Consider the following 26,633-nt stretch of genomic DNA (forward strand, 5'->3'; position numbering starts at 1 on the left):
TTTCTCTTTGACAAAACCGGGTAGAGGGAGGGGTTGAAAGGGCCAATGCATAAGCAAGGTGCTCTTCACAAGAGGCACTAGGTTTGCATGGCTAGGTTTAGGAAGAATGATTATGTTTTCCACTTAATAAATCAACATAATATTAATCCTAAATCACCCCATTATTTCGGTCCATATTAAGATAAAATGGATTCCATTTTATCTTTGTCAATTTGTCAATTTGTCACATGTCACATGTCATTCAAAATTGTTATGTATTTTTAACATATTAAAAATCAACGCATTAATAAAAATACGTCATATAAAAAATCGACTTAGTAATTCATAATTACTTGTACCAAAATAATTTACCAATTATAAATCACAACATCTTGTATTTATAATAAATTATTCATTCCAATGCTATTGTTTCCTTAAACAGTAATTTCATCTAAGTAATAAAACAATTCGATCACTTAGATCGTATCTTATTTAATCAGATTATAATGAGAAACGTAAATATTACTTCCAAAATCGTCCGTCAATTTTAAGTAATTTAATTAACCCGTATCGTCATACGATCAGTTAAATAATCAATTAAGAGTGTTACCCTTTAGGTATGACCTAAAGGGATCAACTGATCACCACCGTCGCACGACAGTAATGTCAAACTCTAGTCAGCCAATCATCACCGATATGTGTGTACCAGTTGACAGTAAAATATTACTTCCCAAATGTATTCTTTAGAATGAGACTTAAACATGTGATCATCATGATCGACAGTTGTGATCGCATTATTGTCGGAGGACACATATTCCAACAATCTCCCACTTGTCCTTGACAAGTGTGCGTCACCAATTCTCTTATCCTATTACTATCTCCCACTCAATGCAAGGTGTCTTTCAGGTCGTACTTGCAAGTGATCATATCGAAAGTGGTTTCCTCGATCTGGAGAATAACTGATTGACCAGATTTATCTACCATAGATATCTTCCGAGCGTGGCCACGCATTTCCATTTCATTACTCCTCGAGTGGACCTGAGATATTATTATAACCCTGACTAGGGGTGGACAATTCCTATCGCACTCATTTCCTTCGACTAGCCACAACCATCATAACCCAAAATATGCCCATTTGACCCCATTTACGAAGGTCGTAGTAACACAAATCAAAGTTAATCTGAAACTGTGTCATCTTAGGTGAACAGTCTTTAGTCAAAAGAATCGACTCATTAGAATACTGTAGTAGCTCTCGCCATGACCAGGCTATATAAATTTGCCAGAACACTATAAGCGGTCATAAGGTCCGACAAGGTGTTCCTAACAGTCTGCCTATGCGATCGACTAGTCATCACACATGACTCCATGGCACTTGAACTTGCCATCAATTGCATCACATTCTAGTCACTTCGAGACGTCACCTCATGTAAGTAACTATGGGAGAATACAATGCTAATCCGTGTTCACTTTAACGGGGTTCAATTGTCTCTACAACCCGTTTGGATGTAACAAAGTATAAGGTGAGTTAATAACAACTCAAACGACAAATGTCGACATCACATTCGGGTAGTCAATACCGTATTACATCCTTGTGATGCATATCGTAAGTGTGTAAACACTAGTCGATTGCAATAGAAGTTTAACATACCATGTGTCCATGTGTTCAGACTTCTTTTATTGCATTTTCCTTTACATTCATGTTATCTCTCATCGCATGAACCTTGCCAAGTACACATATAGGTTCCCAACCTCGGTTTGGGTTCTTTATCTTGAAAGAACTTTCTAGTTGTTTATCACACAACCAACGAATTTGTGGTGGATGATATGACTTGCACTGGTCAAGTACTCCACCCACTCACAATGCACTAGGTACATGTGTTGGAATATATGTCCTCTGACAATAATGCGATCACGACTGTTGATCATGATGATCACATGTTTAAGTCTCATTAAAATGAATGCAATTGGGAAGTAATATTGTTACTGTCAACTGGTCAACATATATCGGTAATGATTGGCTGACTAGAGTTTGACATTGCTGTCGTGTGACGGTGGTGATCAGTTGACCCCCTAGGTCATACCTAAAGGGCAATACTCTTAATTGATTATTTAATTAATCGTATAACGTTACGAGTTAATTAAATTACTTGAAAATTGACGGACGATTTTGGAAGTAAAATTTACGTATCATATTGAAATGTGATTAAATGAGATACGGTCTGAGTAATCGAATTGTTTCATTACTCGGATGAAATTATTGTTTAAGGAAACAATCGGAATTGAATGAATTTTTGTAAATGCGATTTATAAATTGGTAAAAATATTTCGGCACAAGTAATTATGAAATTATTGAATCGATTTTTGTATGTGACGTATTTTTATTAATACGTTGATTTTTAATATGTTAAAAATACATAACAAATTATGTTACATGTGACATGTTACATATTGAGAAATTGACAAAAATAATATGGACACCATATTATGATTGTACCGAAATAATGGGGTATTGGGTTAATATTGTGTTGATTAATTTATTAAGTAAACATAATAATTACCTAATGGTCTAGCCATGCAAGCCTATGAACATTGTTAAGAGCAACAACTTCATGCATTGGCTCACCCAAAAAGCCCCCCCTACCACCCGGTTTTTGAGAAGAAAAAAAAAACCATGATGGTTTTCTCATATTTTTACCTAACTATATACAAAATGTTTTGTATCATATTCATTCACTTGTTCATCCAAAATAACAATCCTAGAGAGAATAAATCCTCCTAATCTTCTCTCATAAAACCGAAAATACTCAAGTGTTACAATTTATTTTTGGTTCAATTTTCTACCTAGATTAATATTATACTAGCTCAAAATAATATTAATTAGATTAAGAGAAAGCCTTGGGTATAAAGCTTAGGGAGAGATCTTATACTTAGATCTTGTTCATCCATAAGGAAAGCTCAAGAACAAAAGAAAAGGAGATTTCTTTTGTGCCCAATAAAACCGAAACATCAATGTAAGGATGTGATTTCTCTTCTATTTATATTTTGTTTGCATGCATAAAATCCGTTTTAATTTTATGACAAATTAATTTAGACATATATGAGTATGTTAATATGTATATGAATCTACATTTCCTTCAATCGGTATCAAGAGCCACGGTTGTTTGCATGCAAATTGGTTAAAGGTTTTTCCGAGTTATATGAATAACAAATAAAACTTGTAAAATTTGTGTTATTATGATATATCACGAAATTATTACATGCATGTTAATATTTCTGGTCCTAAAGTGTTTTAGGATATTTTGGTTAATGTTTCGGATTTTTATTGTTCATAATTTACAATAATGGCATTTAAATGTGATTTTATGAGTAAAAATGTCATTTTTGGTTTAAAAATAGCTATACTTCGAACTTTCACTTGGTTTTTGGATATGTTGTCACATATATTATTTTGAGATAACCTGTAAATGTTCATAATTTTTGGACTAGTTATGCTCGAAAAATGAATTTTTCATTATTAAATTCGGATTTAAGTGAAAAATAGGTTAATATGAGTTAAATTTCGAATCTGGTCATAGAAAATTAATATGTTGTCACATGCAATTTTACAAGATGTGTTTAAAATAATTGGTTATAAAGAAGTCTTTTTGCATGATTTATGAATTTTTGAAGAAAAATAGCATAAATAGTGACATTATTAGTGGAAAATTAATAAAACATAATCTATGACTTAAGAAAAACGTGTAATGTTGCATTTTATTATATTTTTTCAGATCTAAAATTGAAAAGTTAATGAAAATATTTTTCCATGTTTTTATGATTATTTTATTATAAATCGATAAACCGCAACATTGTTTTTCGGGAAAAATTTCGAATTTTTTAACCTAAAGATTTTGAACATTTTGAGTGTCATGGAATTTTTCCAGAATGTTCATGAATTTAAATTTCAAATTTTGAATTTATTTGGAATTTTTGGATTTATTTGAAGTTTAATAGCTTATTTTTGTAATTTTTGGTCCATTTATGAACAATTTTGTAAATAAAGGTTAATTATGGTCAAATTATTAGTGAAGACTAAATTTTGAGTCCTAAGAGGTTAGGGTAATTAACTTATGCATAAATATGAGTTTATGTATTTTTGTGATTATAAAATGTTGAAATCACGCAAATCCGTAAAAACCGAGTAATATACGATATTGGCTAATTAAAAGGCGATTTAGCATAAAAAATTGAGCATGTTCATACATATTATAATGCTGCATTTTCTTTATGATTGTCATAATTTTAATTTATGTAATTTTTGAATTATGTAATTTTACTTAGTATGGCCTTAGATTTAATTGGTATTTCCCGAAATGTATGAGAATATCGATTCGGTTGTAATTTTTATTGTGATCTCGTATCACCGTTTTGTAATTTAATAGATTTATTTTATTTTAGTTACAAATGTATAATAGGAAATTATGTAATTTATTATGTAATTTTATTCATTCCGGAGTTCCCAAAGACGGATTTCTTCAAGAATGGCGATACATAAAGACGGTGTTACCTCGAGATGCGTGCCACAACCGAAGTTCAAGGGACCAATGGAGTTGGTTTCCGAATATGTAATAGATAAATAGTTTTCTGTTTTAGGAAAGGCCATACTAGGATTTATTTATCTTTATGTTTGCATTTTATTTTATGTCACATGCATTGCTAAATCGCCATAACTAAAACATGCATCCTTATTTTATCGAGTTTATCGACCGTGTCAAATATAATTATCGTAGTTCACCGCTTTAGTTCACTTAAAACGTGATAGATAATAATTTGACATGACCTCTCGCTAAAACAATTAATTGAGACATAGCCTTACCAAAGAGTAGAAACCATGAAAACCTATTTCGTGAGGGAGTGCACTCGGCCACACCGGGGTACAAACCTTGTTACGTAGGGGAAGTGGATGATGAATGTTAATCCACCGAATTCATGTTGATGAGGGATGTATCGGCCCCACCGTGCCCAAGTTAATGTGGGTTTGGATCATGGACACATTTATTCGAAATTTGGATTGAACTCAACAAAAGTATTTGATAAGGGATGTATCGGCCCCACCGTGCCCTTGTCGATGTGTTTTGGGCTATAGATAATTGTTAATGTAATATTATCGACCAAGAGTTCTAAAAGTAGAATCGATTAAACGTTAATCCACCGAGTTATATTGATAAAGGATGTATCGGCCCCACCGTGCCTAAGTCGATATGAATTTGGGTCTTGGAATCATTTATTATAGTTGGGTAGAGGTCACTATATAAATGTTCATATCTTGTTAAATTTGCAAGTATGATTTAAAAAGACAAATGTTAATATTTCCTTTCCTCCATATTTGTAGTGCATTACAATGAATCCAACAAATGCTACCGCACCAATTACTATTGAGTCATATCACCATGTTCTTGACGACGTATGCTCCAACAATCATTTCGATACAACTAGAGAACTTCATTTCGGGATAGGATCGGATGGAAACCTTAATTTCATCACCTCTTCTAAACCACCCACTACTACTAGACCTCGTGTGAGTCCGTCTCAGGAAGACTACCTCATGCAAGCTATAGGGTCTTTGTCTCTGGAAAATAAAGATGCCAAAGCTAGTGGGAGCTCTAGCAATCAAGTTCTTGCTACAAAGGGCAAGAGGTTCAAGAAGAAAGGAAAGAAAATCAAAAACTTCAAGCAAGTTAATGATGAGTGCCATTATTGCTATGGCATGGGACATTGGCTTAGGAATTGCCCTATGTATTTGCGAAATATAAGGGAAGGACTCATTACTCCAAAAGGTACAATTCCTAAAGAAATTTATGTTATTGATATAAATTATACTTCCACTACGACATGGGTACTAGATACCGGTTGTGGTTCTCACCTTTGTAATCATTTACAGGGTTTAAGAGATGTGAAGAGGCTTAGCAAGGGAGATGTGGATCTACGCCTTGGAAATGGAGCTCGGGTAGCGGCCGATTCCAAGGGAACTTATGTTTTAGCTTTGCCAAATGGATTTGAGTTGTATTTGCATAATTGTTTTTATGTACCTACACTCTCTAAAAACATTATTTCAATCGCCATGCTAGACGTGGACGGTTTTTGTTTTGCCATTAAGAACAATTGTTGTACTATTTCTAGGAATGATTTGGTTATTGGCCAAGCTACTTCCATCAATGGCATTTTCATTTTAGAGACCTCAAATCCGACAAGAGATATTTATAACATTCAATCAAAGAAACTCAAAACAAGTGACCCAAGTGAAGCGTTCATTTGGCATTGTCGATTAGGTCACATAAACGAGAATCGCATCAAAAGATTAATTTCAACTAATGTGATTACACCATTTGATTATCAATCATATGGTACATGCGAATATTGCCTAATTGGCAAAATGACTCGTAATCCTTTTAGTGGTAAAGGGACACGAGCTAGTGAGCTATTGGGACTCATACACACCGATGTATGTGGACCATTGAGTATCACCGCTCGTGGTAATTATGACTACTTCATAACCTTCACCGATGATTTAAGTAGATATGGGTATATCTATTTAATTAAACATAAGAGTGAAGCGTTTGAGAAATTCAAGGAATTTCAAAAAGAAGTAGAGAACCAATTGAATAAAAGGATTAAGGCACTACGATCCGATCGTGGTGGAGAATACCTTAGCCTTGAATTTGATTCACACTTGAAAAGTCGTGGTATTATATCACAACTTTCTCCACCCGGAACACCTCAACTTAATGGTGTTGCCGAAAGGAGAAATCGAACCTTACTTGATATGGTTCGATCCATGATGAGTCAAACCGAGTTACCGAACTCGTTTTGGGGATTTGCGATACAAACCGCAATTCGATCTTTGAATAATAGTCCCACAAAGTCCACTGAAAAGACTCCATGTGAGATGTGGACGGGTAAGATCCCAAATATATCCTATATGAAGATTTGGGGATGTGATGCTTATGTCAAAACTAAGAACGACAACAAGCTTGCCCCAAGATCCGAAAAATGCACCTTTGTAGGTTACCCCTCGACCTCTCGAGGATATTACTTCTACAAACCTCAAGATCATAAAGTGTTTGTGTCTTGCGAGGCTGTCTTCTTAGAAAAGGAATTTATTTCTAAGAGACATAGTGGGAGAAATTTTGAACTTGATGAAGTTCAAGAGCCACAAACCGAGGTAGAGACGCAAGAAGATGTTCCTTCGTCGTCTAACGCGGTTGTACCTCCTCCACTAAGAAGGACGGGCCGAGTAATTCGCCATCCCGATCGATATGTGGGACTTATCGAGGAAGATGGAACACTCGAAGTGTTGCTTATGGAAAGTGACGAGCCCGCCACCTACAAGGCCGCAATCTCTAGTCCTAATTCCACCTTATGGCTTGAAGCCATGAAGTCCGAAATGGATTCTATGCTTGAAAACCAAGTTTGGGACATGGTAGATTTGCCTAAAGGGGCAAGACCCCTCCAATGCAAATGGATATTCAAGGTCAAAAATGGCATAGAAGGACATGACGATGTCCACAAAGCTAGGCTAGTGGCAAAAGGATTTACCCAAGTCCAAGGTCTCCATTATGATGAGACCTTCGCCCCCGTAGCCATGCTAAGATCCATACGGATTTTGTTAGCGATCGCCGCATTTCATGATTATGAAATATGGCAAATGGATGTCAAAACCGCTTTTCTAAATGGGCATTTAGAAGAGGAGGTGTACATGATACAACCCGAAGGTTTTGTTGATTCTAAAAATCCTAACAAAGTGTGCAAGCTTAAGAGATCCATTTATGGTCTTAAGCAAGCATCAAGAAGTTGGAATCATCGATTCAATGATGTAATAAAGGAAAATGGTTTCACTCGAAATGTTGAGGAACCATGTTTATACATGAAATTTAGTGGGAGCAATGTTGTGTTCCTAATCTTGTATGTCGATGACATACTACTCATTGGAAATGATATTCCAATGTTGTCTTCTGTTAAGAAGTGGTTAGGTAACCACTTCCAAATGAAGGATTTAGGAGAGGCACAACGCATATTAGGTATCCGGATCTATAGAGATAGATCCAAGAGGATATTGGCACTAAGTAAAGAGTCTTATGTTGATAAGATTCTTCGACGATTCAGCATGGACAAATCCAAAAGGGGTTTGGTACCTATGGTAACCGGGACGATATTGAGCAAGACTCAATGTCCCTCCGAACCCCATGATGTTGAAGGCATGAAGTTGATCCCTTACGCCTCCGCTGTTGGATCAATCATGTATGCCATGATATGCACGCGTCCTGATGTCTCGTATGCCTTGAGCATGACGAGTAGATATCATGGAAATCCAGGAGAGAGTCACTGGATTGCTGTCAAGAACATCCTTAAGTACTTGAGAAGAACTAAGGACTCAATCCTTGTGTTTGGAGGAGACACTGAGTTGCGTGTTAATGGATACACGGACTCAAGTTTTCAAACAGATAGAGATGACATGAAATCACAAGCTGGTTTTGTTTTCATGCTCAATGGTGGTGCCGTAAGCTGGAGAAGCTTCAAGGAAGTCAGAATGTAACGCAGATTCTACTATGGAGGTGAGTACATAGCAAGCATCGAAGCGCCAAGGAAGCTATGTGGATCAAGCAATTCACGGAAGGTCTAAAAGTAGTACCTACCGCCGATGATCCCACCACTCTCTATTGTGATAATAGTGGGACGATCTTCCAAGCTAAGGAGCCAAAGTCTAGTAATAGATCTAGACATGTACTTAGAAAGTATCATGTAATAAGAGATTTCATTGAAAGAAAGGAAATTGCGATTTGTAAGGTTGGGACGGATGACAACATAGCCGATCCGCTCACCAAGCCTTTATCGCAGGCTAAGCATGATGGGCATGTTACGTCCATGGGACTTAAACGTGTACCAAATTTCTGTTAGATTTTGAAATGAAATAAAAGTGTTGTTTTTGTTCATGTTCATAATCACATTTGTCTTTTATCTTTAATTTATACTTTGTTACATCCATACGGGTTGTAGAGACAATTGAACCCCGTTAAAGTGAACACGGATTAACTAGTATTTGCCCATAGTCACTTGTATGAGGTGACGTCTCGAAGTGACTAGAGTGTGAGGCGATTGATGGCAAGTTCAAGTGCCATAGAGTCATGTGAGATGACTAGTCGATCACATAGGCAGACTGTTAGGAACATTTTGTCGGGCCTTATGACCGCTTATAGAGTTCGGCAAATTTATATAGCCTGGTCGTGGCGAGAGCTACTATAGTATTCAAATGAGTCGATTCTTTTGACTAAAGACTATTCTCCTAAGATGGCACGTTTGATTAACTTTGATTTGTGTTACTACGACCTTCGTAAATGGGGTCAAATGGGCATATTTTGGGTTATAATGGTGTGGCTAGCTAGTCGAAGGGAATGAGTGCGATAGGAATTGTCCATCCCTAGTCGGGGTTATAACAATATCTCAGGGCCACTCGAGGAGTAATGAACCGGAAATGCGTGGCCACGCTCGGAAAGTATCTATGATAGATAAGTCCGGTCAATCAGTTATTCTCCGGATCGAGGAAACCACTCTCGATATGATCACTTGCAAGTACGACCGAAAGACACCTTGCATTGAGTGGGAGATAGTAATAGGACAAGAGAATTGGTGACGCACACTTGTCGAGGACAAGTGGGAGATTGTTGGAATATATGTCCTCCGACAATAATGCGATCACGACCGTTGATCATGATGATCACATGTTTAAGTCTCATTAAAATGAATACAATTGGGAAGTAATATTGTTCTTGTCAATTTGGTCAACATATATCGGTAATGATTGGTGACTAGAGTTTGACATTCTTGTCGTGTGACGGTGGTGATCAGTTGACCCCCTAGGTCATACCTAAAGGGCAATACTCTTAATTGATTATTTAATTAATCGTATAACGTTACGAGTTAATTAAATTACTTGAAAATTGACGGACGATTTTGGAAGTAAAATTTACGTATCATATTGAAATGTGATTAAATGAGATACGGTCTGAGTAATCGAATTGTTTCATTACTCGGATGAAATTATTGTTTAAGGAAACAATCGGAATTGAATGAATTTTTGTAAATGCGATTTATAAATTGGTAAAAATATTTCGGCACAAGTAATTATGAAATTACTGAATCGATTTTTGTATGTGACGTATTTTTATTAATACGTTGACTTTTAATATGTTAAAAATACATAACAAATTATGTTACATGTGACATGTTACATATTGAGAAATTGACAAAAATAATATGGACACCATATTATGATTGTACCGAAATAATGGGGTATTGGGTTAATATTGTGTTGATTAATTTATTAAGTAAACATAATAATTACCTAATGGTCTAGCCATGCAAGCCTATGAACATTGTTAAGAGCAACAACTTCATGCATTGGCTCACCCAAAAAGCCCCCCTTACCACCCGGTTTTTGAAGAAAAAAAACCATGATGGTTTTCTCATATTTTTACCTAACTATATACAAAATGTTTTGTATCATATTCATTCACTTGTTCATCCAAAATAACAATCCTAGAGAGAATAAATCCTCCTAATCTTCTCTCATAAAACCGAAAATACTCAAGTGTTACAATTTATTTTTGGTTCAATTTTCTACCTAGATTAATATTATACTAGCTCAAAATAATATTAATTAGATTAAGAGAAAGCCTTGGGTATAAAGCTTAGGGAGAGATCTTATACTTAGATCTTGTTCATCCATAAGGAAAGCTCAAGAACAAAAGAAAAGGAGATTTCTTTTGTGCCCAATAAAACCGAAACATCAATGTAAGGATGTGATTTCTCTTCTATTTATATTTTGTTTGCATGCATAAAATCCGTTTTAATTTTATGACAAATTAATTTAGACATATATGAGTATGTTAATATGTATATGAATCTACATTTCCTTCAACATGTTTTGTAGAGTCTTGCATCAATTGTCAAGATGATTAGCCTAGCACTGCTCACAAGGCCTAGCATATTAGAAAATATTAGTTTTGAGTAACTTCTTACTTCAACTAAGTATCTTTCCAAACTTCTTATTTCTCCTTTTAGCTTTGAAAAGCTTAGGATTTTCATAAATCCTTACGCGTGTTCGAACTTTAATATGTGCAACCTCTTGACACATAATAGAGTGTTCTGTCCAACACTGAAATTGCTCATCGGTTCTCCTCGAGAATCCATGACGATTCTTCTATGGCTTGACAATGATTCATCATGCTCTTATGCATATGATTCATTATTGGACATGTGCATGATTATTCGAATGGCGGAAACATTAGTAACTAACAATCATGTGGTCACCCATTCTTAGGTTCAATGAACGACCATGACTGCTAATGGCAATTCCATTTTCATTGACATGAATAACCTACGTTTCTCGTTGATTCGATGTGTATATCTCAATACCTATCCAACATCTCATGATGTGATTGGATTCATCATAGTCCATTTCATCCAGAATTGAAAACTCAAATACTTCTTTATGAAAGAAAGTATTAGCTCGTCATTCTCAATGAGTAATGAGTTATAAACTTTTACAAGATGATTGCTCCCACTAAATTCCATGTCTTCACATGATAATTTCCAACTCCCACTTAATTCCACATGTTTCGCAATTGACTACTCAATCGAAACATTTCATGAATTGAAATATATTTTGCTTTGCTAAGTTATTAAGATAAAACCATATATGTTCCCATCATATCCTTTCAAAATACTTATTTTGAAAAGGTTTCAATCTTAACCTTATGGAAAGAGATTTTAATCTCTAACTCATTCATTTTGTAATGATGCGTAGCAATGTCATTATTTAAATGTGAATTATATCTAATACACGTCTTTCTCAAAATACCCTTTTCGGAAGGAGGTTTAACCATTTCATTTTCATAATGAGGTTAAGTAATGACATTAGCGTGGTTAATACTTAACTTAGCTCTTGTGGATATCGGCATATCTGTATTTGCAACTTTTAGTCATAAATCTCATTTATTTTCGAGGATGCAACTTTGATTCATTTAGACTCTTAAGTAAATATCAATATTGGGAGAAAAAACCCTAATGAGAGAAAAAACCCTAATGAGATGTTAATGCACATTAATTTCGATCTTTGATCTGATTTTCGTGCTAATGGCAAGGAAATCAGTGCATCAGAAACAGCGAGAGATGACTTTACGAGGACGAAGTATTCATGTAGCTGCAGAGGCACCATCGCCTGTTGAGGAAATAGAGGAAACCAATGATAACACAATCCCTAATGAACATCAAGCAGGCCCGGATGGTGAGAATGCAATGAAAACGAAGAATATTAATGAAATAACAGGAATTCCTGAATTGGAAGTAGAAACTGAGGATGAAGAAGAGGAAGTAGAAGAAATAGAGGATGAGGAGGAAATAGTACAAGAAAAAAGAAAAGAGCAAGTCACTGAAACCCCAGAGGACGATCCAAAAACAGAGCATGAGGTTTTGATGCAGATTGAACATGAGGATGTAGAGGAGGAGATTGAATATTGGAATCAGGCAGTTGTATGCTATATACTAGGAGCAAATCCTCCATGGGAGGTGATTGAAGGCTTTATTAGGAGAATTTGGACCAAGTTCAATATTGACAAGATCTCGTTTATGCCAAATGGTGTGTTTTTGGTTAGATTCAAATCAGTTGAAATGAAGGACAAGGTTTTAAACTCGGGATATTATATGTTTGATAATAAGCCTATGATAGTGAAAGCTTGGACGAGGGATTTAGAGATGAGAAAGGAGGAGGTAAGTTCGGTTCTCGCATGGATTCGGATGCATAACCTACCTCTGAAATTTTGGGGAAAGGGGCTACCTAAAATAACATCGTTGGTAGGAAAGTACATCAAGAGTGATGTAGCTACTGAGGAAAAAATAAGGTTAGGTTATGCAAGAGTGATGGCAGTTCTTATGGTGGATCAAGATTTGCCTGAAAAGGTTAAATTCAAAGATGAAAATGGTAATGTGATTCAAGTTGAGGTAGAATATGAATGGAGGCCAGTTAAATGCAAAAAGTGTATGGGAATGGGGCATTTGGAGGTAGATTGCAGGAGGAATGATCAAAAAAAGGGGCAAAAAGTTCAGATGGTTTGGATGCCTGTGGTGAAGAAAACCGCTGGACCTACCCCTGCAAATCCTCCTGGAAGTATACAAGGTCCAATTCAGAATATAGAAGTTAGGAATGTTACTCCAATTAAAAGATTAGTCCAAATGCAAAGACAGGACTACAGTGGAGGTGGATACAGTTCTGATTCATTTGGAGCACACTCCTACAAAGAGGTAGTCTCATCTCCTCCTAGAAGAAGTGGTGGTGCAAATGGTAACAGTCCTCAACCAAAAATTTTAAATGGATAAGATAGGATTCTGGAATGTGAGAGGTATGAATAGAGTAGGAAAACAAAAAGCTATAAATTTTTTCTTACAGAATAAAGATATTAGATTGTTTGGTCTCTTAGAAACTAAAATAAAGAGTAGGGCTCTGAAGAAAGTTGTAAATAACTTCAATAATTGGTGCATATCAACTAATAATGGACATCACAATGGTGGGAGAATCTGGATTTTGTGGCAACCTCAAGCTGTTAAGGTACAGTTTATAGAGTATAATGCTCAGTTCATTCATATGAGAGTTGAATCAGTTGAGACTAGAAGCATTTTCTATATGACTATGGTCTATGCTTTCAACTCTATTCATGATAGGGCTCCTTTATGGGATCATCTTAGAAGAATTGCTAGTCAAGTCAGTGGTCCTTGGGCAATTGCTGGTGACTTCAACTGTGTGTTATCTGCTGGAGAGAGGGTAGGAGGTAACACTCCATCAGGTGAGATGGACCCTTTCAAGCACTGTGTAGCAGACTGTGGAGTCATTGACATTGATGCTACAGGGTCTCTGTTTACCTGGAATAACAAACAAAAACCTGGGGAGAGGATATACAGTAGGATTGATAGATTCCTGGTTAATAAGGACTGGTGTGATCACCTCCCTGATCTTTATGCCCATTTCTTGCCTGAGGGTCTAATGGATCATACCCCTTGTATTATTAGTAGCTCTAAAAACTCCCAAAGAAATCGCTGTTTTAAGTACTTCAACATGTGGGGAGCGCAAAGGAGTTTTCGCAAACTGTAAGGACTAATGGGATAAAAGCTCGATGGGGACTAGCATGTTCAGGCTAGTTAAAAATCAAACAGTTGAAACCAACATTGAAAAGTTTGAATAAAGAGGGGTATCTTGATATTGAACATTCAACTAGCAGGCTTGAAGCGGGTTCATGATTTGCAGGAACAACTTGGAAGGAATCCCACGATATTCGATTTACCGCTGAATTTGAGGCATCTCAGGAATTAAAAAAGTTAAGTAGTGCCAGGGAGAGTTTCTTAGCTCAAAAGGCAAAGCAGTTCTGGATGAAGGAAGGGGATACTAATAGTGCTTATTTCCATGGCATCCTCAAAAAAAGAAGGAATGAAAATAGGGTGATATTTATAGAGGACATGAAGGGAAAGATGTGTGACAGTCCAGAACTTGCTCAGACAGCATTCCTGGAGTACTATATGCATCTTCTTGGGACAAACCAGACTACAACTAAAATACACAGGAAGATCATTGACCAAGGCCAAAGATGCAGGGACGATCACAGTCCTATTCTTCTGAGACCTGTCACTGGGGAGGAAATTAGAGCTGCAGTTTTCAGTATTCCTGATAACAAATCACCAGGACCTGATGGATACACAAGAAAGTTCTTTAAAGATGCTTGGAATGAGATTGGAGGGGAGGTGATTAATGCTGTCCAGGATTTTTTCAGAACCAGACAATTACTGAAGCAAGTGAATGCAACAAATGTGACCTTGATCCCCAAATGTGACAGGCCTCAAACTGTGTATCAATTTCGACCTATAGCCTGCTGCAATGTTGTTTATAAGGTTATATCCAAGCTACTATGTGCAAGATTAGCTGAAGTGTTGCCTCAAATCATTGATCCTAATCAGGGAGCTTTCATACAAAATAGAAGCATCCAGGAGAACATTCTTATATGCCAAGATCTAATCAGATGCTATGAAAAGCCTAATGCATCTCCTAGATGTCTATTTAAAATAGATCTCCAAAAAGCTTATGATACTGTTGAGTGGTCATTTGTTGAAAAACTCCTTGAAGAACTTAGATTTCCAGTGGAGTTCCAGGAAATGTTGATGCAATGCATAACAACAGCATCCTTTTCCTTGTCCCTCAATGGAGAAATGTTTGGATATTTCCATGGCAAGAGAGGGCTCAGGCAGGGAGATCCCCTCTCTCCTCTTATCTTCACACTATGCATGGAATACCTGACAAGGACCATTAAGTATGCTGCTGCTAAATTTGAGTTCAAGTTCCATCCTATGTGAAAGCAACTACAACTGGCCAACTTGATGTTTGCAGATGATGTGCTCCTATTCTGCCATGGGGATGCCAAGTCTATTATGCTGCTTCTTCAATCCTATTCTACCTTCTCTAAAGCCACTGGACTAAAGATAAGTGCTGCAAAATCCAATGCTTATTTCAGAGGGGTGCCTGATCAACTTAAACAAGATATCTTGAGTGTGTCTGGTTTTGTAGAGGGTAAGCTTCCTTTTAAATATCTTGGAATGCCTATTCAAACCACTAGATTGCAAAGACAAGACTGTGAGTGCTTAGTTGAGAAAATCTGTAGTAGAATTCATGGTTATGGAGCAAAGAAATTCTCATATGCTGGGAGGCTTGTCTTAGTGAAAGCAGTGTTGTCTACCTTACACTCTTATTGGGCATCTTTGTTTGTCCTACCAAAGGGTATCATAGCAAAAGTGGAGGCTGTTTGCAGAAACTTCTTATGGGATAGTAGTGCTGAATACCATAGGGTGCCACTGGTGGCATGGGAAACAGTGTGCAGGCCTAAGTCTGAGGGTGGTCTAGGGCTCAAAAACCTGGAAATGATGAATAAGGATCTGATAGGCAAGTTGGTTAACTGGATTGTTGAGGATAAGGATACCATATGGGTCAAATGGGTGAAGCACAATCATTTGAAAGGAGTGAACTGGTGGCAGTACCAGCCTGGTGCTCATAAAAGTTGGGTTTGGAGGAGAGTTTGCAGGGTTAAACAAGATCTGGTTGCAGCATATATCAATGGGACATGGGACATACAAGGGGTAGGATTCACCACTGCTAGATGTTACCAATGGCTCATGGGATCTCGTCCTAAGGTGAGTTGGGATGGGGTGATATGGAATGAATGGGTAATCCCAAAACATCAATTCATGGGATGGCTCTATGCACATGGAGCTTTCAAAACCAAAGATAAACTGATCAGGTATGGGGTGGATATTGATGATCGTTGCTGGTTGTGTGGACAGGCATCAGAGGATTCGGATCACTTATTTTTTGGGTGTGACTACAGTCTCAGAGTAGTTCAACACCTGCAACAGAAAACTGGGTTACAGCTACCAGTTGTCAGTGTTCTGGACTGTTGTGTACAGGATATTGGCACCAAGCTACAGAGAGGAGTGAAAGCAGGAATGGTATTGGGAGCTATATATCATGTATGGCACCATCGAAATAAGTGCAGGAATGAGGGGATTCTACTGAGACCACAGAAGGTTGCTGCAAACATTGTCGAGGACATGAAGCTGATAGTCCATGGTAAAGACAGGAGAAAGATTTCCACTCTAGAAATAGATTGGCTTAAGGATGTTGGATTAATGTAATTGGTATTAGTTGATATGTACCTTTGGAACACTCTTTTTTGATATATATATAATACAACTCACATTTCACCAAAAAAAAAAAATATCAATATTGAAAATATTGGTCAAATGTTGTTCATAAACTAGTCAAAACTCATGTTAAGACTTTACATTAGTCATTCTTATTCCAAAACTTTCTTTTGGTCTCCTCGTGTAGTTATCTTGAGAACATATTCTTTTGATTACTTCACTTGGTCTCTTTTGTCATGTAGGTTTCATCTATTCGAGACCATAGATCTCATCTATTCGTGTATACTATCTGTATGGGTATACAAATCATTCTTTCTTGCGTAGATCTCATTTACACAAGTACACAAATTTTTTCTTGGTGTTCTTTGTGTCTTCATTTTCTCCCACTCTATCTTTAGAATGAATACACTAGAGATTCAAAGATAGCATATGAGACACAAATAATGATTTTTGAAGTATAAGGAGTACTATCTCATACGTTGACTAATTGTTTTAGATTTGATAATGTACTTGGTGATTGACATTCCTTTAAGAGAGTTCATCAACTCAATATCACTTTATAATTGATCATAAACAAGCCTTAAGGTTGCGGACATATAATGAATCCCATCATTATAGTTGTCTATTGGATCACTTTAAGTAGATGATCATATGTTTCTATGTGCAGGCATATAAAGACGAATTTTTAGAACAAAGAAATACGATAAAAGGGGTGACTTGGGTTGCAAACCAAGCCACCATAATCCAAAATACGACCATTGTTTAGAAAGGATCAACCATTTCCATGTCAAACACGGAAATCAAAATAGTTCTAAATATCCGAAACACAACTTAAAATAAGACAATAATAAAAAAGCCAAGCTTTATTGGTAGCTACTCCTAGCTCCTTGATGATTTCTCAAGCTTGCTTTTCCTTTCCTTTGTCTTTGCTTGGAGGAGGCCCTATTTACAATAAAAAGGGGATACATTATAACAACTTTGTATCAAAATACCATAGTTGAATTAGAAACATAAAATAAAAGATAGTCATTTACCTACTGGAGTGATTTTTCCAGCTTTGATGTCACCAAGGTACTTGGAACAATTCATCTTCCAATGTCCAACACCATTACAATAATGGCATTGGTCAAGAGGACCCTTCTTGGTTTTGGAAGTGCTAGCTTCAAAAGTCTTAGCTTTGGTGAAAGTGGGAGCTTGCTTCTTACCCTTCTTCCCATTCTTCTTGAATTTCCCCTTGCTTTTGGTGCTTATGTTAAGCACATCCTTAGGTGGGTTAACATTTAACCCCATGTCTCTTTCGGCTTGCACAAGTAACTTGTGCAACTCTTTAAGAGACACGTCCTAGTCTTGCATGTTAAAATTCACCCGGTATTGAACATACACTTTTACTTTGGATAAGGAGTGTAGAATCCTATCTACTATGAGTTCTTTGGAGATTTAAACCTTTTGAATCTTCAAAGTCTCGACTAGCTCCATTAATTTGAGCACGTGAAGGCTAACCTTTTGGCCCTCTTTGAAGTAGAGATCAAAGAATGCCGCGGCCGCCTCATATTGGACGATCCGCGGAGTTTGTGAAAACATTGTCACAAGCTTGGAATAGATTTCATTAGCGGTGCCCATCTTAAAGGCTCTCCTTTGGAGATCCACCTCCATTGCAAAGATTAACACATTTTTCATTGCGGCGGACCCCTTGTGGTAAGCCTCATATGCTTCCCTAGTAGCAGCGGTCGACCTAGTATTAGGTTCGGGTGGAGAGGCCTCGGTGAGGTAACGAAGCTTGTCGTCACCTTGGGCGGCTAATTTGAGTTGGGCATCCCAATCGGAGAAATTTGACCCATTCTTTTCAAGTTTACAACGATCCATGAAGGATCGGAGCCATGGAGTATTAGTGAGAGGTGTGGCGTTGGTGTTTGGAGTGGCCATTTGTTATGGGAAATAGATGCGACCTACAAAACGAATATTATAGAAGGAACAAAACATAAGTCGTTTTAAAATAATAACACTCGTAAAAATTTAATTTTAAACAAGTTTTATTGTATTTATCAAGTGACCTCTATCCAACTTGATAAATGATTCCAAGACCCAAATTCATATTAACTTGGGCACGGTAGGGCCGATTCATCCCTTATCAATATAACTCGGTGGATTAACGCTTTAATCGATTCTACTTTTAGAACTCTTTGTCGATAAAATTACATTAACTTTTATCTTTAGCCCGGAAAACATGCGACTACGGTCACGAATACTTCCGTTGAGCTCAATCCAAATTTCGAATAAATGTGTCCATGATCCAAATCCACATCAACTTGGGCACGGTAGGGCCGATTCATCCCTTATCAACATGAATTCGGTGGATAGACATTTATCACCCACTTCCCCTACATAACAAGGTTTGTACCCCGGTAGGGCCGAGTGCACTCCCTCGCGAAATAGGTTTTCATGGTTTCTACTTTTTGGTAAGGCTATGTCTCAATTGTTTATTTTTAGCGAGAGGTCATGTCAATTTATTATCTATCACGTTTTAAGTGAACTAAAGGGGTGAACTACGATAATTTTAATTGACACGGTCGATAAACTCGATTAAAATGATAATGCATGTTTTAGTTATGGCGATTTAGCGATGCATGCAACATATAAATAAAATGCAAAGCATAAATTAAATCCTAGTATGGCCTTCCTAAAATAGAAAATCTAATTAACTATTACATATTCGGAAACCAACTCCATGGGTCCCTTGAACTTCGGTTTTGGCACGCATCTCGAGGTAACACCGTCTTTATGGATCGCCTTCTTGAGTGACACCGTCTTCAAGGAACTCCGAAATAAATAAATTACATAACAAATTACATAATTTCCTATTATAAATTTGTAATTAAAATAAAATAAATCTATTAAATTACAAAACGGTGATACGAGATCACAATAAATTACAACCGAATCGATATTACCATACAGTTCGGGCAATACCAATTAAAAACTAAGGCCATACTAAGTAAAATTAGATAATTCAAAAATAACATAAAATAAAATTATGACAATAATAAATAAAATGCAGCATTATAATATGTATGAACATGCCCAATTTTATGCTAAATCGCCTTTAAGGAGCCAATATCGTATATTAATCGGTTTTTACGAATTTGCGTGATTCAACCTTTTAAAATCACAATAAATTACATAAAATCATATTTATGCACAAGTTAATTACCCTAACCAACTTAGGACTCAAAATTAGTCTCCACTAACATATTGACAATAATTAACTTTTATTTCTTAAAATTTGTTCATTAATGGACTCAAAATTACAATAAAATGCCATAAACTCCAAATAAATCATAAAAATTTCAAATAAATTTGAAATTTAAAATTTAAACTCATGAACATTCTGGAAAATTACCATGACACTCATAATGTTCAAAAAACTTAGGTTAAAAATTTCAAAAATTATCTAGGAAAAACTATGTTGTGATTTACCGGATTTATCAAATATTATCATAAAAATATGAGAAAAATTATATTTATCAACTTTTTAATTTTAGATCTGAAATAGGTAATGAAATGCAACATGTGACATTTTTCCTTAGTCATGAATTATGTTTTAGCAATTATTCACTAATTAAGTCACTATTTATGTTATTTTTGATCAAAAATTCATAAATCATGCATAAAGACTTCATTATAGCCAATTATTTTACACACATCTTGTAAAATTGCATGTGACAACATACTAAATTTTATGACCAGATTCGAAATTTATCTTATATTAACCCATTTTTCATTTAAATTCGATTTTTATAATGAAAAATCCATATTTCGAGCATAAGAACTCCAAAAATTATGAAAATTTACAAGTCATCTAAAAATAATATATGTGAAAATATATCCAAAAACCACTAAAAAATTCGAAGTTTAGTTAATTTTAGTCCGAAAATGACATTTTTATCATAAAATCACTTGTTTAATGCCATTATTATATAAAATGAACAATAAAAATCCATAAATTAACCAAAATATCCTAAATACACTTTAGGATCAGAAACTTTAACATGCATAATTGATTTCGTGATATATCATAATAAACACAAATTTATAAGTTTTATATGTTAATCGTATAACTCGGAAAAACTATAACCGATTTGCATGCACACTACTACAATTCTAAGCTAAGAGAACGGTCACTAACCGTTCTTAAAACAACTTTCAACCGTGATGTGGCCAAGCGTTCTCTTTGACATAAGAGAACGGTTAACACGAAGTCAAACCGGTCTCTTTGTAACTAGAACGAGAACGGTTCTACACTACAACCGTGCTATTATCATATTACAAAGAGAACGGTTACATATGGACCCGTTTTCTTTGTAAAGACAGAAAAAGCGTCAATTTGGTAAAATGAAATTTGGCGCCGCGCCAGTTATTTTTTTCAAATTTGGCGCCATCATAGTATTAGAGGTTCAAGGAGAACGTGTATTGCATGAACCGTTCTCTTTGATTTTTGTTTTTTTTTTTAAATATTTTTTTTCGAAACCCCTACACGATTAAATTGTATAGCTAATAGAAATTCTATATATACTTGCAATTCAGAAACTTCACAGCATGTATTACGGAACAAAAACCAAGCTTTTTATTTAATTTGAATTCATGACTATAATTCCTTACAAAAATAGACAAAATCCTATCCAAGTGCAAAAGTAAATATACGTATAAATATCGAAAAAATGTATAAATAAAAATCTTTCAATCCGCATCACTTATTTCTATCCAAGTGCAAAAATAACTATACGTAAGTAACTGGTAATCACCGTCTTCATCCACCATTACTTGTCGGCTTAAAATTGAGTGTGAATTCAGCCCAAATATTTCGCACCTCGTCAATTTTCTCAACCATATATTTCGTTGGGGCGGTTAACATGAACTGTATACATACACCCAAAACTTCACTTAATACTAGCTTGTTACGTAAAATAATTACCAAGACGGAAAGAATAAAACAAAGAGATGAAAATGATTGAAATGATAAGGAAAAATACATACATTATGGGCGACATTAACATATCTTGCTTTGATAAGCTCCAACATATATCGGCAAATATAATATCCGCATAATACGGTCCCAACCGGCTGCCGAGGACACTAAATTAAAAACCACAATGAGTTGATGAGTTCTTTGCAAGTACATGATCAAAAGTTCAAGAAAATGTCAGAAAATCCAAGAGAAGACGCTTTTCCAATCAAGTCTAATTCAAGGCATATAAGTTGGATATACCAACACTGGAAGAAAAAGGTTCCAGTAGAGATTTGGTATTGCAAGAGATTTGGTCATATGGAAAATGAGTGCATACAAAAGCGAAAAATGAGACCAAGACACAAGCAAGCCAACTTCTCAAGCATGAAAAACTTCCCACAGTTAATAAATTTCCAAAGCTCTATAACCTGTACCAAAATTACCGGATAATCCATATTCCCTAATTAGGTGAGACCTTAATACCAATAATTTGTGCCCCAATTCAATGACCGAAATATGACAGCAAACCTGAGTTGAACCATTTCTACTTCACCCGAGTGACCTACACTTGGACTCAACCGATCTTAAAACATCCGAAACTCGAAAAACCGAGTCCGCCAAAACCGAACCCGAAATAGCTAGACCAGATGACCTGAAGGCCAGGTTGAAATAAGACTAACAAAAAGTTTGTACTTTGTAGTAATTTTCTAGATTTACTCCAAGTTTGTGATTTCGAGTTTTATTTTGTAATGTTCAAATGAAGGATATGGGCAAGGTACCAGTTGCCTATATATTTGGAGCCTTTATTCCGGCATTGATGGTGGCAGGACTGTACTTCTTTGACCATAGTGTTGCTTCACAACTTGCACAGCAAAAGGAGTTCAATTTGAAAAAGCCTTCTGCTTACCATTATGATATCTTGTTGCTTGGATTCATGGTATGTAATGGACCTACTTTACTTTTCTTAACCGGCCTCATTACAGGCGGCAAAATGACAGCAAAATGAGACCAAGACACAGTCCAACTGTTACTATCAGGGGTGGCTAATCGATTTCAGAGAATGAATACCAGCATATTGAAGCAAAATGACAGCAAATGGATTAATCGCATTCACTGATTGACAGGCCTGATATGATTATTTCAGAGTTGAGTGCCTAGACTCAAGAAGAGGTTTATCAAAACTAGATGCTACACTGCAGAATGCCTGCATTTATACTATCTAATCATGGGCAGACGCATCAATCGAATCAAATTACCCTAAGTTACTCAGATCAGGAATTTATATATACTATCTATGCATAGGCAGATTGGAGAATTGCTTATAGAGACCAGACTTGCTTGTTACTCAGATCAAGAATTTAGTCATGGGCAGATGCATAAATTAAATCAAATTACCCTAAGTTAACCTTAGTCTGTAGTGTAGCATGGCTAGACAGAATTAGAGGCAGAATTATACCTTAATAATTTTCCAAGAAAGCGGTTTTGCGTCGAACCCGGCAAGTGGATCAATAGAGTTTCTTTTCTCGAATGCTCTGTATTTCAATTAACTAAAATAAGTACTTACATCAAACATAATTCAAACCACAATAACTAGTGTCTCAACCATTTTCTAACCTAGTAATTGTGTCCACGAAAAATCGGCGAGGCTCCGTATATGCAGCAGGATCACACCAATACACAATATTATCAGATGGACTAATCGCAGCCAACATCTAATGATCACTTCGATTATAACAAGGGAACAATGAGAATATCTTCACGGAGTTAAAAACAATAATAAATAAATATATATAAAGTTCGAGAAAATATGTATACCTTTCGTGATAAGCTGCAAATATAAGTTTTCGACCCCTGCCACAGTCCCTACAAGTCATAGCTCTAGCAACATAATCTGATCGAAAATCTTCACTTTCGGGTGAAAATTTTGACAACAGCTCGGGGGACAAGAATCCATATAAAGTACTAGACTTCATAGTATCACTAAGATCACTCATATACCTACAACAATTGCAACTAAACTTGTTCAAATAGTTCATAAAAAACAAGTGAATTGAAGAAAATGGTAAACAGGAATGAAACTTACTGTTAATGCTATAAAATGTTCAAAATTCTTACCTCATAAAAATAGCAATGTGAGAGGCTCCTATCTCACCCTCGTCACACCAATGAATAAGCTCCTCATAAGAAATCAAAGATGTGTAGTTATGAAGGTGTAATACATGGTCATCAATAGGAACGTTTATAAGTTCTCCGCTCGTCTTCAATATGCGAGCCTCATGTAGTAAAGATTTCATCAGCGGGGTTCTCAACTTTTGCTTAAACTCAGAGCTAACTTCTACACCCAGAAAAGTCGGGACCAAAGGTTGTGGAAACCTTTGAGTCGTCTTCTTCTTCTTCTTCATTATGATCCCCATCTTTTTAATTTTTTTTTCCTCAAAACAGTTAGCATTTATAATTACTTAGTATAAGATAATAATTTGAATTTAAATTTTTTTTTATAAAATTACCTTAGTAGGAGTATGAATATGATTGAGAGGCCACTGAACATATGAGTCCTTTGCATCAGACAGTACAATCAACTCATCTCTAATAGGCACAGGCAACTTAGCATTTTCCGATCCAGGAAACACTTTCTTATGCTCGACTTTCTTATAACCATCAAGTAGTGAAGCTCCGTGAATAGTTACAAATTCCCCCTTACCTTCCATGTACATCAAGCCTGATGTAACCATCTTGTTTATATTCTCAGGTAATGATAATTCACAGTCTCTCCAACCCTTTAAATTTTTTAGTAAAACCTTTACTAGGTTTCGCATAAATAATAATAAGTTTCGTGCAAATCAAAATGATAAATCAGAAGATGATACCTGCTGCTCACTAGGTGGCTCTTCATGTGGTATTTTTTCACGGGGTATCTCTATACGGTGTGACACTTGATTGGATTGCTCCTCACAGTCTTTAAGGTGTGGATCTTGATGAGATTGCTCTCCACTCTCTTGTATAGAGATACTACGAGAACCACGAGTAGATTCATAAGCATTCGATCCTTGAGTACTCATAGATATTCCTTTCATAAAACATTCTATTTCTTCTTGACTTGGCTTCTCACCACTTTGCCAAAAATGCACCATCATTTTTTGCATATTTGCCACTTGTGATTGCAGAGTATTTATCTGTATGTCGCAAGAAATAAATTTTCAAATCATGCTTAAAAGTAAAATAATCTATGTATACATAATTAATTACCGTTTGTTTGAGAGAATCAACTTTTGTCGGCGGTCTTTTCGGAGGCTTCCCAAAATATTCAGTTATGCAAATGCCGTCAGGAACTCCCCGTACACGGCCACCATGTTTAGGTTTGCCGAGTGCCTTAGCAAGTATATCTTCTCGTCCTTGAAGCACAAATGTACCAGCCTCCACCTCTTTTTCTAGTTCTTCCTACATACACTCATCCATTATATTATATAAACATATATTATTTGTCATTCGTAGAAGTAAATAATAATTCTCATAACAATTGAAGAACTTACAATTTTCAAAGCGACTTCCTTATCATATTCTGTCAGATCTCCGTTATTAGGCGTTTGACCCTTTAGCCAAGTTAAGTGTCGGTCAACTTTCTCCAATATGTGTTCTTTAGCGGCAAAGTCTTTCTTCTATTAAAAAAAATAATGATAACTAGCTACTGTCTAAATTTGAGCAGACATACATAAGAAAAATGAACCATGAAAGCATTAAAATAAATTACACGACGAACTTATAATACTATGCACCAGAAACCAGTACTTACGACTTTAATTTCAATCCCACGGTAACCTGCTCGAGAGCCATAGAACATTGTCTTCTTCATAGAAGCATTCTTTTTGTTGTTTGCACTTATTTCCTTACAATTTACAGAAGTATAAAAATCAAACCTAATAATTATGTGAATATTATTTTTGATAAAAATTATACAAACCTAATGAGAATATATTACCTTAAATGCCTCAGTAGTGTGGGACGCCACAAACACACTCCATTCATCTGGTGTTATAGTGTCATACATTTCTGGTGGTGTCCTCTGTATTGCTCCTTTCTCGTCATATAGCCACTCACGGACTAAGGTGCATTTCCACTTTCTCCATAAACTCCCCGCCTTCTGAATACACCATTCATAACGGTCTTCTATCACGGTGAAAGCGCCCTAAACATCATACTCATAACACAAATTTGAGAAGGCAGAGAATCAGTGAGAATCAGTTTTTGTAGCTATCAATTTTTGGTTATATAATTGTTAATTGGGTAGCTATCAATTTTTGTTAGAATCAGAAGTCTTAGCTTCATGTAAATAATTGTTAATTGGGTAGCTATCAATTTTTGTTATATGGATTCCAGGTCTGATTATCAATAAGTTAATTGGTATGCGAGTATAAGAATACGCTGCCAAGAGTATAAACAGTAGCAGGTCTGATGGCAAGGGGACAGTACCATGTCTGATTATCAATAAAATCTCACATTTCACTAAAAAAAAATCATTCAAAGATAGCAGTATGAACCAGCACACTACAGTCAGCTATTAGAGACAGCTATCAGAACATCAGTGCATCACAAGTTCCTTCCAGCCACAACATTCACACTTCAAAACCAAATGCAATAAAGTAAAAATTTTAGACTCACCGTGATATTATCCAAAATTTCTTCCCTCAGGACATCATCAACATCGTCCCATGTTTCTAGTGTGCAACTAATGTGCCTCCGTGTAATAACGCCAATCCAGCTACTAAACTTTCCAACGACGTTCCCGTCAGAGAGGGCAACCGTGTTCTTTATCCCACTCCAATTCAATTGGTTTTTTCTCCTTAAGAGCTCTTGTCACTAAGTCCAACACTGTCTGACCCCTCTC

At 36.0% G+C, this 26,633-nt stretch overlaps 1 protein-coding gene and 1 long non-coding RNA gene across 2 annotated transcripts; one reads left to right on the forward strand and one right to left on the reverse strand.

Annotated features, from left to right (window-relative positions):
• The first annotated feature begins 15,432 nt into the window (after positions 1-15,432).
• Positions 15,433-16,740, forward strand: LOC141617853 (uncharacterized). Its single transcript, XM_074434990.1, has one exon. The coding sequence runs from the start codon at positions 15,433-15,435 to the stop codon at positions 16,738-16,740; it is 1,308 nt and encodes a 435-aa protein (XP_074291091.1).
• A 4,910-nt stretch (positions 16,741-21,650) lies between these two features.
• Positions 21,651-23,502, reverse strand: LOC141621492 (uncharacterized). Its single transcript, XR_012532381.1, has 3 exons — positions 23,366-23,502; positions 23,208-23,283; positions 21,651-21,879 (listed from the first exon to the last, which is right to left on the reverse strand). It is a non-coding gene; the product is annotated as an uncharacterized LOC141621492 (long non-coding RNA).
• Positions 23,503-26,633: the final 3,131 nt, after the last annotated feature.

This window comes from Silene latifolia, chromosome X, assembly GCF_048544455.1.
Source record: "Silene latifolia isolate original U9 population chromosome X, ASM4854445v1, whole genome shotgun sequence".
NCBI classification, from domain to species: domain Eukaryota; kingdom Viridiplantae; phylum Streptophyta; class Magnoliopsida; order Caryophyllales; family Caryophyllaceae; genus Silene; species Silene latifolia.